General features: G+C 38.8%; 1 protein-coding gene across 3 annotated transcripts in view; it reads right to left on the bottom strand.

The window, feature by feature from the left end:
* Positions 1–14639, bottom strand: part of fibcd1b (fibrinogen C domain containing 1b) — a 131619-nt gene that overhangs the window by 50535 nt on the left and 66445 nt on the right. For all 3 annotated transcript variants that reach the window (XM_039780831.1, XM_039780830.1, XM_039780832.1), the window contains one exon: positions 8678–8814. In XM_039780831.1, the coding sequence (XP_039636765.1) occupies positions 8678–8814 (137 nt within the window). The remainder of the gene's footprint in view (positions 1–8677; positions 8815–14639) is intronic.

Raw genomic sequence — 14639 nt, 5'->3', positions numbered from 1 at the left:
GACGGTGACATAGTACAGAACAAAGGCAGACAGGCCATACAGATGACGAAAAGTACCTTTGAGGGGGAGAGTGGTTGCTGTATCAGGTTTTGTCAGATTTTCTGTGTCAGCAAGGCACCATAACTAAGTATTGACAGTTAAAAGTCTCATGTACTCTTCCTCCCCAGTCAAGGGAACTCTGTGACAGTTTGTCACACAAGTGAGACCTGTGTTCTAGACATGCAACACCAGTGCAGCTTGTCAAAGAAAAAACATATATATGCAAAAAAAGGTTTTGACTTAAATGATTTCAACCTACAAACAATTAAGTCAAGTAAAATGGCCAAATAGTGTTCAATCTATCCTCAACCATCTCACCCAACACTTGCTAAAGGGCTGTTGCATTGGCATAATCACATTGAGATCCCTGTAATCTCTGCAGTAGATGAAGGCTACTTAACAAACTGCCTTAAGCTCTTCAGCAGGCTTTCTGTCAACTACTGGGAGCCCACAGTGTGCACAGACGGACACCCTGACTGACAGACCAGAACGCAGGGAAGAATCAACACAAGCACTCTGAAGCTGGGGAAATTTACATTCTGGCATGTGACTGGGTGGAAAATAGGAAATGTGCCAATAGCTTGTTAGCTCCTGGCATGTACACACTGTGCAAACACTATGTTTATATGTTTGGTGCTCTGGCAGCAGATGTCACTTGATACCACTGCTCTATACTGACAAACTGAAGATAATTTGAGTGTGATTAATACGTCAGCCATGAGAGACAGAAATTACAGATAGTCATGGAGAAATAAAGAAAAACATGTGTGTTAAGGTTAATAGAAACAGCTCCAAAAGTTGCCTTGGTTCACAGATATAAGATAAATCAAAACTGACAGGCAGATGAATTGCTAACAATTTGATTACACTGTTAAGAATATTGATGTTATAGTGACAAATTCAACACGATGAAAGCACTCATAAATCCACAGCAGTCTGCAGAATTGCTATCTTCAAAGCGGACTGCAAACATCTGTTGGTGAATGTTTTATAATCCTATCAGAAAGACAGATGTGTTCTGAACACAGCAGCAGCAAACAAAAAGAGAAACACTAACACTCTCTTTCTCTTTCACTCCCTCACACACATGTACACACAATTTTTGCATTTACATGTACTTAAGTAAAAAGGTTGTTCCTGGCTTTCAGCAGTAACCTGATTTCCACCATATAAACAACAAACCAGGTTTTTCTTATTGGGTTAAGGGATTAAGAGAAGCTAAATTTACACAGTGTTACGTCCCAGTCTAGGGGTGCCTAGGACGCAACATGGAAAGGCCCCATCTTCCCCGTCTCCCAAGTAGCCACAAACAAATCAAGTGTTTGGATATCAACAAACATGTTTATTTAACAAAGAAAGATAATATATACATAAAATATAAATATCAAGCCTCAGGGTGATTACCACCAAAATAACAAACAAAACAATTCTAACTGGGAGATAAGAAACTAACCTAACAAACAAAAGGGCAAAACAAATGACAAAAGACGTAGATTTCTTTTCTTTTTTTGTAACTGCCATGGGCATGACAAAGACCCAGTGCAGGGGAAGACTTAGTATCACATCACACTAGTAGCAGTGTAGCAGGACAAAGAGGAAGATGATAACCGATAGGCATAATCAGGGTGCGATTTGCCGGTGGGGGGATGAGTGGGATTTCCCCCTTTCTGGTCTTCATATCCCTGCCTCTGCTGAATTATTTTTATCCCCGGTGGGGAAAAAAATAAAATTGATCATCTACTTCACCAATAGCCTAGACCATATATTAATTATATACCTAAAATAGAAATATTTTAAACTAAGAAGCGCTTTAAAGTAAACAGTCTATAGTGCCATAGAACGATAAAATCAGAGCAGCAGTTGCTGGTTGATACAGCTGCTACAAAGCTCCAGAACGCCAGCTAGCAGCGGCAGTTGTTTAGCTGCCAACAGGCGACTGTGAGGCGGCTACAGACACCACCGCTAGATGACGGTCCTTTCAGGGTCCATGGTACTGGAGTTAAGCCAGAAAAGGTAAGCGTCATGCGGTGATGACTAAACGCCTCGTTAAGTTCAGGAAAAAGATGGAATGAACGAGCGTTTCCTGGGTGAAAGTATTTTGTTGTCGCTGCAAAGTGAACTCCGCTCTCCAGCTTGAAAGCGCACATTGTTGTGCTTTTTCATTTTGAGATTATTTTCCATTGAATATTTTTAAGTGCATAAGTGTTTTGTCATGCCTGGCCGAGTGGCTCTATGTCTATGGTACTGGAAGGGGGATTTCATTCTTGCATGTTTTGTTTTGTCGTGCATGATCAACCCCCAATCCAGTCGATGTTGAGACATTTCATTCAAAACCACAAATGTCAACCTCATAGTGGCGCTAGATGAAAAGTCGCCAAAGTCATTGGGATTCATTTTACTGGGCGCTAAGAATAAATAAAATACAGAAAGTGTAAATTGGAAACCAAAATATGTCTAGTTCGGTTCAGAAGTGTGGTAGATTGGAAATCTGAATATTTACGAGTTTAATATAAAATGGGGTTTAGGTGTAATCTGACTGTTACAGCATATATACTGTATTGTACAACAGTAACAGTGTTTATTGTGCATATAAATGAGAATCAGACTGGTAAAGCTTTTACGGGGAAAAATTATAATGAGATATATAGGTACAACAGAAGCGATATTAGTTGGAGTCCTTTTTGTGTGCCTGCAGATGTAGCAGAAATGAAATATAAAATCAGTGAATGTTCCTGTAGCAGATAACACAGCTGTAGCTTCTCCTCACATAACCTCCGGCTAATGGCACTAATATCCTCAAGGACATGTCTGACACTACCTGTGATAATGCTACTGGTAGACAGCTTATGCTTTCCCTCAGCACCACAATGAACATTATCCTCAAGCCAGTTAATGAGGACACAAATAGACATTCATGTACAGAAAAGCAAATTTTAAAAAAAGTCTTTAAATAAATGTAATAAACTCACAGCCCACACAGTACACGGAATCAAAACATTATGAAAACAATTATGTTCTCTTCAATTGCACTGTGAAGTTTTCAATTTCCCTGCCTTACAAAACATTTACTGATAAAACACAACACACAAAAACATCCATCATGGATTTTTTTTCTTCTTCCCCAAACCAATAAACTAACAGAGATGAAATATTGAAGAGCCTGCGAGCCAGATAGAGATACTGAAAAGCCTACATCGTACACTCTGAAATGCTCAAAAGGCACTCCGAGGCTCTAAAGGAGTGATACAACATGCACACAATCGTACATTCAATCTAAAACTTTTACATTTCAGTTCTTAGCTGAATTGAATATTTGAGAGTGATTGCAGTACTTCTGATAAAAGCACCATTTGATAATGCAGCCTGACTGCACTCTGATATATCTACTCTCATTCATTATTTATGCCATGGTCATTTTTAGTCCCTTCCTTTTAACAAATAAAATAGTAATAATAGAAGACATTACCCTGAGCCGCGAGGCTGTGTTTAAATGGCATTCAAAATCTCCCTTTGCCGAAACAGGTAGACCACATGCCCAAAGGATTACTTTATTGGAGTGAGGGGCTTGTGTGTATACATATTTTAGTATGTGTGTGTGACAGCCTGGGCCTGTAAGCACATACGAACACACATTTACTGTACGTAGACAGTAAATTATATAGATGTTTTTTGGTATAGTCCAATATACTCTATTCTGTGTTTGCGTGTGTGTTTGTTTGTACGTGTGTTTTGAAAGGGGCCTAGGCTAGTAATGACAGCTTTTTTTCTTTTATTATACCTGCCATCATCCCTCCTTCCTCTGTGGTCAGTCTCCAGGGCGTAAGTTATGGCAGTGGAGAAATACCGACCAATTCCCTCTGACAACCATCCACATCAACCTGTAGTAATGTCTCTTCTCTTCCTATTAGTTCTCCCAATAGACACTAAAGGACATAGTAGTCTAATGACTTAGACTCTATTAAAGTGAAAAGAACGCCCTCATCCTCTCTCCAGGGTTTCTGCAGGTTTCAACAAGTCAAATTTAAGACTTTAAGACTTTTATGAATGAAATTTAAGACCTATACCACAGCACAAAAGCACAATGAAATGCAGAGTCACAAAAGTATTTGCAAAGTAAATAAAATTATAAAAATTGAATAAAAGCAAGATTAAGTAATAACAATCTGTACATAAAGAGCAAATTATATTTGGACTAGCGAAAGAAAGAACTACAACACCACAGAATAAAAAAAAAACATTTCAATGAGCATTAGAGGTAGTGCTACATGGACGTAGGGAAATTCAAGACCTGTTTGAAATGATTTAAGACACAGAACACAATTCTTTTGTGAATTTAAGACTTTTTTTAACGCCTCCAATTTTAATTTTGAAACCGGAAACAGTCTCTCACAGGATGCACACTGAACAGCTGAACTGTGGACACAAATGGTAATTACACTTGCTTTAAAGACATCAGGTTTTCTGTGACATGCTAAAATGTAGTGTAACAGGATCACAAGTAGAAAAAGAGTCATGAAGTCAGCAAATGTACTCACTAATGTCAGTTAAGCAGCGTCTGATAGCTGCATATATTATTGTTCACTTCACCCACCACATGTTTACTCGGGATGCCAAGCTATGCCCAAACCTGAATTTCCTGACTTTTCCCCGGCTGATAAAATGACTGTAAGCTTAAACTTAAACTCCATATTTCACTACATACTATGGTATTTATTGTCTCTGTGTTGATATAATGGCCAACTCCAATAAAGCAAAGCAAAATAGGTGATCTAGCACACTTTATGGGTCTATAATAAACACCTGGCATTTTGTCTAAAGTAGCTATAGCTATCCAAAGACTCAGCCAACCTCCATTGCTTCCACTCATTTATCTTTACATAAAAAAGAGAAAAATAGACAGACATTAATATGCGATCTATGAGTTATTATGCCCTAGAGGATGTTCTTCCCTGTGTTCGTGTGATTTCAGTGATGTCAGCGGCACCTCTTATTCTACATTACCATTATGTCCATACAGCCAAGACAATGTGGGTAGCAGGCTATACTCATTATTGTAGATTTGTCTTTTGTATCCCTCGACTGTACAACATGCAACCATGCATTTTCCTCTTATATTTCTTCCTTGACTCTTTCTTTCTCTCTTTGCAAGAGTCTGACAGGCATGGTACACTTGGTCATCTCTTAGTTTTCTGAAGCTGGCGGAAAACCATTATCTTTTATGCACAAATATGGCATTGAGTAATTTATGTAAGGGGTAAAGAAACAACTACTTTATTCAGTGTACAGTCATACAGGTTTTAAAAGCTAATTTATCATTCATACAGTTGGAAACTGTACCATTTGTGGGTGGCCGGGTGGGGTTGGTTTGGACTGTCGGCTTGTGCATCATGCAGAGCATTATGGAAAATAGTTTCTTTGATAACAGAAAAATGTTGCAATAGCTGATGGCCTCTGATGGATTTGTTGGGACATTTTCTTAGAACTAAAGCAAACCTTGTTGGGCATCGTGAAAAATGAACCGCAAACCCTGCATGTGCACCCACACATTAACATAACCACACATGCAAAACAAGTCTTTGGAAGGCTCCACTATATTTGGATACTGTATAAAGATCTAGACATGAGAACATTTGAAGAAATATCCTCCCAAAGGTAATCCCTGACTGATGCTACAGTTCTGCTGATCATCTAAATCTAGAGGGTATCTTCCTGTCACCCTTACTTAAAACTGGTGCATATCCCAGAGGGATACCTTTTTTACTGCAAATAGAATATAACAGAAATATTTATAAATTAATGCATTTCAGAGTATAGAGGAAAAGAATAAAATAGCTGTTCCCTTATTCTGTTTTTTATATCTGTATTTTTCACTTTCTCTTTCTCCATATCAGATTCTGATGCTTTCATTGGGCCCTCTCTTCTTTATGTCTTCTAAGTCGGACTCTTTCCTCCCCTCTGTTCCCTCCCTCTTCTAAGTAACCTGCTCATCTCTCAGTCTGTCTGCAGCAGCCTCTGAAACAGTGCAACGGTATGTCAAAGTATGCTAATGAGGTGGCGGCATATGGCTCATTCCTTATTTAAGCTCAGCCGTCAGACAGACAGTAAGCCACTCAACTCACCAAGCATCTCGTCTCACTACACTACCTGCCCCTGCTGGATCACACCATGCCGATCTCTTAATGAGCCTCACAATCAGCTCAACACACTAGGCAGGATCAGTAACTGCGATGTTATCACTTCAATCTGATCAATGTAAATCCTGTTATGGGACAATATGCAAAGAGCCGTTGTTTAACACTTGTACATCGTGTGAAAAGGGAGAGAAGCCGAAAGCATGATCGCACTCACAAGCTATTTCACACACACTTTAGCGCAAACACACACACACTTTGGCGCAAGTACACACACACACACACACACACACACACACACACACACACACACACACACACACACACACACAGACACTCTCTGACAGTCTGGTATGTAGCTCTATTCCATCATGCTGTGCTAAGCACTCTGTCGCTCTGACAGTCTCGTTTTATTTGATGATGGGAGGGTACGACCTTGCCTATCTCACACTGTTAGTCACCGATCTACAAGCGCACACACATACACAAACAATTTACAGTCATGACTTGAGCTGAAGTTTGATATGTGGTTGTAGTGGCAGCAGGGGCGTAGAACAAGGCCCTGTAGACAGGTATTCTCTATGGGCCTGCATCTACAGCAATTCATTCTAGCATTTTTATGGGCCTTCCTCACATAAGAGCCCTGTGTACTCGGTCCCATTTCCACCCAAAGTCCGACACCCGAATGGCAGTGTAATATAAAGTGGGCATAATTGGATGAGTGCGTATTAACTTTTCCATGCTTCTTCTTAGTATAAGCATCATTTTTACACTTTTACAATTCTTATTTTGTAGAAGCATTAAAGGTAGCACTAGAGTTAAAAGTTCAGAATAGTAGAAATCGCAGACAAATACATTTGCATGTGTATGCGGCCAAAGATTGCTACATTAGCAGAGCCGTTTATCATTGTTATTGAAAAATGTAGACATTTTTACACCTTTATAACATTTTCGCACATTCAAGGGAGGAAGCCTTAAAATGTCCATCCTAAGTAATTTTAAAATATCCATGAAAATGATGTCAACAAGACAGCATTACATCCACATGATGAAAGAAGATGGCAGATTTAAAAAAATAAATAAAAAATAAATGCACTTCACCTTGCCTCACATGAAAGAGACAGACATTACTTCCATAACTGTTCATTGTACAGATCAATTCCTGAAAACTTTTGGACAGATTCTAAAATCAGCCCCTGGATGCATCATAACCTGTAAAAACAAGAGTTGTGATGGATTTATGTAGCTGAAATTTCAAACTGTTTAAATGTTATAAGGCCTTAGTTCTCTATTAAGAATGGCTCTTCTTTCCCAGAGGACTGCTACAGTATACTTCAGAACAAAGAGAAATAAATGGCTCTAACCAGTAAGATGGTGTGTGTGTGTGTGTGTGTGTGTGTGTGTGTGTGTGTGTGTGTGTGTGTGCGCGCGCTCACAGTAAAACACATCTAAACCACACTTCCAAATATAACTTCAAATAGCTTAGTGTCAATATTTGTTCACCTCGCTGTCTCTCATTCCCAAAAGACACAGTGCTTCCAGTATACAGTCTCACTTAAACAACTCTGATTACTTTAGCAAGGCCAGACAACTGACAAATGTTTGATCAAGGAAAGAAATACACACTTAAAGAAACTCTCCGTATCTTTTGTCTGGCTACCTTTTAAGGATCCAAAATCCTCTAAAAAAAATATTATTACACGGAGACAAGAATGCATGATTTACAAAACCGAAACATCCAGGTCAGACATGAGCCACACGTAATGGAGAGAGTTTCTTGTTTTTAAGTTTGAAGCACAATGACACTTGGTTTGCACATATAGAATGAGCTGGCTGTACATTTCTATATTTTAAGCCATCCCATCTTTATATCATCTCAGCATTGGCACATATATCAGATTTCCGTGATTTTGTTATGTTATGCGATCAGTTGTCACGGTAACAGACTTATTCATTTTCCTTTCAGCACTCTTCCTGATGACATTCTCACTTAGATGTGACTAAGTAGTATTATGTTTTCTAAATGAAAAATAGAACATAAAAAAAAAATACAATGGACTGATTTCAAACAGGTCAACACGAAACCTGTGCTTAAGATCTCCTCGCTCTTCTGTGATAAAACTTTGATGAGACCTTTTTTTGGATTGATACATGAGATTCCTAAGGCAGTACAACTGTAATCACAGCAGGTGCCCAGAAAAAAACTGTAGAAGACCTCTTGTATGGCATGACTTTGATTTGAATGGAACCGATGTTGCAGTTAGAAAGATTCATGCTCAGTGAGTTATTGAATACATTTCTAAAAGCAGACATAGTGAAAAGGCCTTCAGTTCCCTTCTGTTCCCCTGTTTTCATTTTCATCTTGATTATAACCCTGGTGAAAATGTAGAGACTTTTATTTTAGGTAGAGAGACATATAGCATATGAGCTTTATGTATCAACTGTAAAACGTGTGTGTGTGTGTGTGTGTGTGTGTGTGTGTGTGTGTGTTTTTTCCTCTGACTCACCGTCCAGCCTCCTCCATCTGTGGTCATGTCACAGTAGACCTGGAAGCCTGCGGGGTGGTGAACAGGAAACACTGAGTAGATGCCGTCCTCTCTTTGACCACTGGCGTACAGATCACCGCAGTCACGGGGACGTGAGCCTAGGGAGAGGTGAAAGTAGGGAGACATGAAGTAAATTAGGTCCGATAAGGCTTGCAAAAGGGAAAGATTGCTTGGAGCGTAAAGTGAACTCAGTAATGAAGAGAAGATGAGGAAAAGATGAGATAACACTTGTCACACGGTCCTCTGTCTACAGCCAGGCAAAGAGAGGCACATAAGTACAGTAAACATGGAGGAGCAGAGCAGTTCTGGTTCTATGTTTTGAAGTCATCCTGTCAAAATGAGACCTCAGTGTTGGCTCACTCAATTATTTTCTTAGGATAGAAAGAGCAAGGTGAAGGCAGACAATGACTGTGTGGAGAGGGATAACACACAGAAAAGATGGTGGGATTGATGGGGAGGGGTGAGAGATAACGCAACGGGCGGCGAAGATAACAACGTAGAAAAACACGCAAGTAGGTCGAAATGAAGACCGAAAGGCACAAGAGTGGAGCGCAGACCTGATGCCAGAGAGAAGGCACAGATACAGTATATAGCACAGCGATAGATTTCAGATAACACATGGACACACAGGAAAAACAAGAAAAAAGTCATTATGGAAGTCGGAGTGGAAGAAGTATGGCTTAGCGATTAGATATATACATTTAAGTGATATGACACAGATAAAGAGACAGGAAGAGTGGAGAGTATATAACAGACAGAGATGGAATTCAGGAAAAGTTAGTGCAGAGAAAAAGAGACAGCGACAGGGAGCTTGTAATGTATACAGCAGAACAGAACAGCAGCACCCTTGTCTGTGACTAAGAAACCCGTTTTACACAGGGGATACAAAATCTATTCCCCAGGAAGCAGGAGAGGAACTCCGCGATAAGGACAATGTCATGGATTATGCATGCCAGCCTCCGCAGGGTCAAACCCCGAAGTTAAAAACCATACAAGGTTTTTTTTTTTACAGTCCCTACACGATATGGAATGTTTGGTCTCCCCGAAGATTTTCCATTCCTCCGTGTAAGCCTTGACTACTGAGCTCCGACTTTCATTATCATCATCATCATCATCATCATCATCATCATCATCATCATCATCATCATCATCACACATGAATGGTAACATTTCCCAGTTCTTCTTTTCGTTACAGGGAACTGAAGCTGTCTGGGTTTCATGGGACATTAAAAAAAGAGACTATTATCATTATTTAAGAATGTGGTCCTCTACAGTAGAACAATGGCTTTCAAAGTTTTTCAGTTTAATGATCCCTTACTGCGGAGACTTTTTTTTCTTCCAAGGACCCCCTTCATGATCGTACTGATACTCCAGGTCCACTTTAGCCTTGCAACTTTGTTCGCACATAATTTAACATAGATTTTTGGTCTGTTGTGGGCTAAAATATATTCACATTCCAAACCTTTTTATTCCAGTGACAACATGTTACTTAGCTATCTAAAGTCTTAACAGTTTCTGGTCATAGTCCACCCTTCCTGTTGTCTATTTTAACCATTGTGGACTTTATGCTGCCATTTAGGTTTCTCTTACTGTCAACAAAACCCATGAACAGAACAAAGACAACAATGTGCGTCTCTCAATACTTTCTAAAATTCTGAACCTTCCTAAAGCACAGAAGTTTTGTAGCAAATGTGACTCAAACAGGAGGAAATAGTGCATTTATTGGATACAGAGACACCTGTTAGGATTATATAATGTGTTAACAATTAGAAAACCATGGAATATAACCAGATATTTTAAACTAGACATTCATTTCTTTTTCATTTTTAAGATAGTTTTTCGCCCAATTTAGCCTTTAATAGACAGGACAGCTGTAGACAGGAAAGGGGTAGAGAGAGGGGGAAGATATGCAGCAAATGGCCGCAGGTCATACTTGAACCCTGAGCAGCTGTGTCGAGGACTGAGCCTCTGCATATGGGCGCCTGCTCTACCAGGTGAGCTACCTATACGCCCCTAGTCATTGATTTCTAATGATGTGTGTATAATTTGTGGGTATGTGTGCACATGCTAGTGCATGTGTTAGCAGTAGGAAGGGACCTTTCTGAATCTCATGTGTTTGCAACAAAATACTTTGCATAAACCCTTCAAAGTAAGTCGCTCCGACATCGCAGGCGCTGCATAGTAAGAACTGAACTCATTTAAATGCACCCTGCCCTCGCATTTCCAGCGAACACTGCTCATCTGTGGCAGCCATCATAGTTGTTCCCAAACATGCACATGTCCTGGAACTAACTTTCTATTTATGTTTTGTCTCTTTTGTTTTAAAAAAGCAATTCTCGTAAAACTGAATAATTAATGTGGCAGCAAAAAATAATAATAATAGCAATAAAGAAATCTACCAAATGTCAAGCTAATACTTGCACTGGCGTGCTTACTGCTGACAACAGAAATAGGCTTTAACTTGTTAACCTTTTCAGTAGTGAAAGCCACTGTGCAACATTACAGCAAAGTCAGGCAGCCCATGAACTGAAAAGTAGGACTTCAACGGTGGTTTCGTACAACTCAGAAACCCTGCTACAGTCAGAGCTGAGAAGGGCTTCATTGCTGTCAGGTTTGGATTCTTATAACTTAGAAAATCTGATATGCTCTTATGGGAATCCAATGCAAACAGTACAGAGATGAGTACTTCAAATACCCACAGGCACAGTGGGACAGACAGGCAGTCAAAGATATTCGTGGTTGTGCCCCAATCCTAAACACATACTGTATGCACACAGCCGTAAAGAGACATCAAATATTTTAAAAATTGTGCTGTTGAGTATATGTGTATAGTTTTTTTTTTTATATTTATACATCTATTGTGCCATATAAGAATTTGGTAGACTTAATCTCAAAGACAGGGGGTTAACGTGCTTAGAAAGAATCTTGCACAGTAAACCTTGAACAGAGAATTTGTGAAGGGCTATCCATGGTGCTGAACCTTGGTGCTGGTTGGTCAATTATTCTGAATGTTGTGCAGCTTTACTCCTGACATTTACATAGCTTTAGGATATCTAGGTTTCAAATAGGTCAATGTGAAGCACTTTGTGGACATTTACAAGAAATATACCAGAATTTCAAGTGGCAATCAATTATAAATGAAATAGCAAAATAGTTATTATAGGCTACATGGGATCCAATTTCTTAAGTATTTTTTTTAATTAGCTTCTGGCTCTAGATAAAATGCAGAATCTACAAATTGAGCCACACAGGGGAGAATAACAGCTATTTTCCCTTAATATTAGGCTGTTATTTTCTCCTCTCTTGCCTGTATAGAAGACAGTATAATGTAAAGGACAGGAGTGGTTATATTTGCTTTCAAATAAAATGCTTCTTTCCGTATGCTGTCGTCTTGCAGAAATGCACGCAATTTTTACATAAAAAAATAGATAAAGTAAACAAGGATATATTTATTCTCCTAAATTCTCTCTTATCAGTGTCACAAATAATAGTATTTCCAAGCCTTCAGCAAGTGTATCCCACAGTCCAGTGTGCTGTCACTGAATCTGCTTTTTACGATAGCTAATGAATAGGTCTGCATATTTCAGTAAACCCATATCCCCAAAAAGACAAAATACTTTTTTTTCATCCCAATAATTTATGCACATTTTATTTTGTTAAAAAAAACTATAACTCATTGGTTGGTTTAGTAAACTTCTTTCATATACATTTGTTAAAAATTGTTAATAATGAGCTGTCAGAAATGCCTGACAGAAAGCTGACTGAACTGGACACTTCTTTCCTGGAGTGTCGGTATGAAATAATGACAACAGGCGCAGCCTAAATGAGCCGTACTCCAGCAGCGGCAATGGCGTAATCATGTGTTCATGTAATCATCATTACAACCTTATACTGGCTGCTGACTTTACCCTGTAATTTTTACAGGAATAGATTTTGAAAATACACATAGCTCATACATAATCATCCCTTATTATGAACACTTTACCAGACTTTTTCCCTATTAATATAATAAAACAAACTAATGTATAATCTAATACAAACAAAACAAAACAGTGATGTTACAGTATGTATTAAATAAACCAATAAAACAAAACAAAAACAGTATGTGATGCTGTCATGGGGCCGAACCGTGGGGACATGGTTTGGGAACCAGAGGGTCGTCGGTTCAAGTCCCCAAGAACAGAGAGTGGACTAGTAGCTGTAGAGGTGCTATTTTGCTTCCTGGGAGTTGATGAAGTGCCCTTAAGCAAGGTACCAAACTACCCCACTGCTCGGGACATCTCTGCATACATAATGTATAGTTCCTGTTTGTGCATGTGTGTATTTGGGCCTGTGCATGTGTGTATTTGGGCCTGTGCGTGTGAATATACATATATAACAACAGAGTGAACAACCCTTGCAGGATTAATAAAGAGCCTAACGTATAATAGCTACCTGCTGTTGCATCATATTGTGAGTTGTTCTTGTAATTGTGTTCTCCTCATACAATGTGCATACAGCTCATAAATTAACTAATGATTGCCTTCGCAATTGGAAACTATGTTTCTGTCTCTGTCGCTGTTATCATTAATATAGAGCCAGAAGACAACAAATTAAAATAAAGCTCGAAGAAATTACTCCACAATTGAGTTTTAATACCTGCTGTGAAATAACAATTCTGCTAACATCTAAGGAACAATCGCTCTACCAATTAATTTATAATCTATTGCCACCCACGATTCTGGTATGTTTCAAGTAATGTTTACTGATTGCTTCAGAAAATCTGGTTAAGGCGTGACAATTCTGGTAGGCGATATCAGGCGTAGAACTGTGTGAAACAGATGGCTGAACCGCCAGTGAAAAAGTTCAGCACCATGGACAGAGCATCAACCAGTCAATCAACACTGGCCTATGAAAACCATGCATCTTAGCCAGTTTTTTAAGCTTTTTCAAATAATTTAGTAGTTTTTCTTTGAATAGTTTATTTAGCTTAAGGAGATTTTTCAACTCATAAAAGACCACTTAATTTGTCAGTTTATCTAAAAAAAATTCAAAATCATCAAAATTGGAGAGACGTGGTTTCCATTGGACAGAAACGCTATGTTCATTTTTGATGTAACGGTTTGGTTGGTCTTTATCTGACTTTAGGTAGACTTGAGATAAAATCGTGCATTACTAAAGTAGTACTAATACAATTTATTTAATATAGAATACAATATTAGAGCATTAGATACATCTAAATTAAAAACCATAGTTCCGTTTGAAAATGTGTCTATTGTCACACTTCTTAATCCAGAAGATCCATTGATATTTAAAACATAAGTGTAAAGTTACTCCAAAAAAAAAAAAAAAAAAAACATTTCAGATTAATGTTAAAAATCATCAACATCATCATCATCATCATCAGGCACAAGTAAGAATTTTAGAACACAACAGCTGATAGCAGGTGTGCAAGCTAATTGCTCAGTTGCACCAATTAGGCTAATGATGTCACCGGCTTAAACGGTTTGTAAAATAGGATCTTAATAAAAACACCCAATGTGTCATGTGAAGCACTTCTGTTCCTTAGAGCAAAAGTAAAAGTACATGCCTGTTTCCATCATTCACATTCTCACGTGTTGAACACTCTCTCGTACTGTGCTATTATATGCTGAATACATGAGCAGCCTTCGCTCTGTGCTACTAGGCTACCTATGCACGGGAAATCCAACAGGGCAATGCAATCGGGTATACTGTGCCTGGTTAAAAGCCTTCCAATGAGATGATGCCTGTGGCCATTCACTGCCTCTCAGCAGACATGCAAGTCATTTCTCATGTACAGTAAAAAATTCCACATCTCTACCATGGCCAGTGTATAGTGTGGATGAGATGTGGCCCAGGGATACATACTGATATCCCCAGGAGAGGTTGAGTTGAATGAATATGTGGCAAGATGGATGACAGC

Source organism: Perca fluviatilis, chromosome 17, assembly GCF_010015445.1.
Source record: "Perca fluviatilis chromosome 17, GENO_Pfluv_1.0, whole genome shotgun sequence".
NCBI lineage: Eukaryota > Metazoa > Chordata > Actinopteri > Perciformes > Percidae > Perca > Perca fluviatilis.
This window is presented reverse-complemented; position numbering and strand designations above follow the sequence as displayed.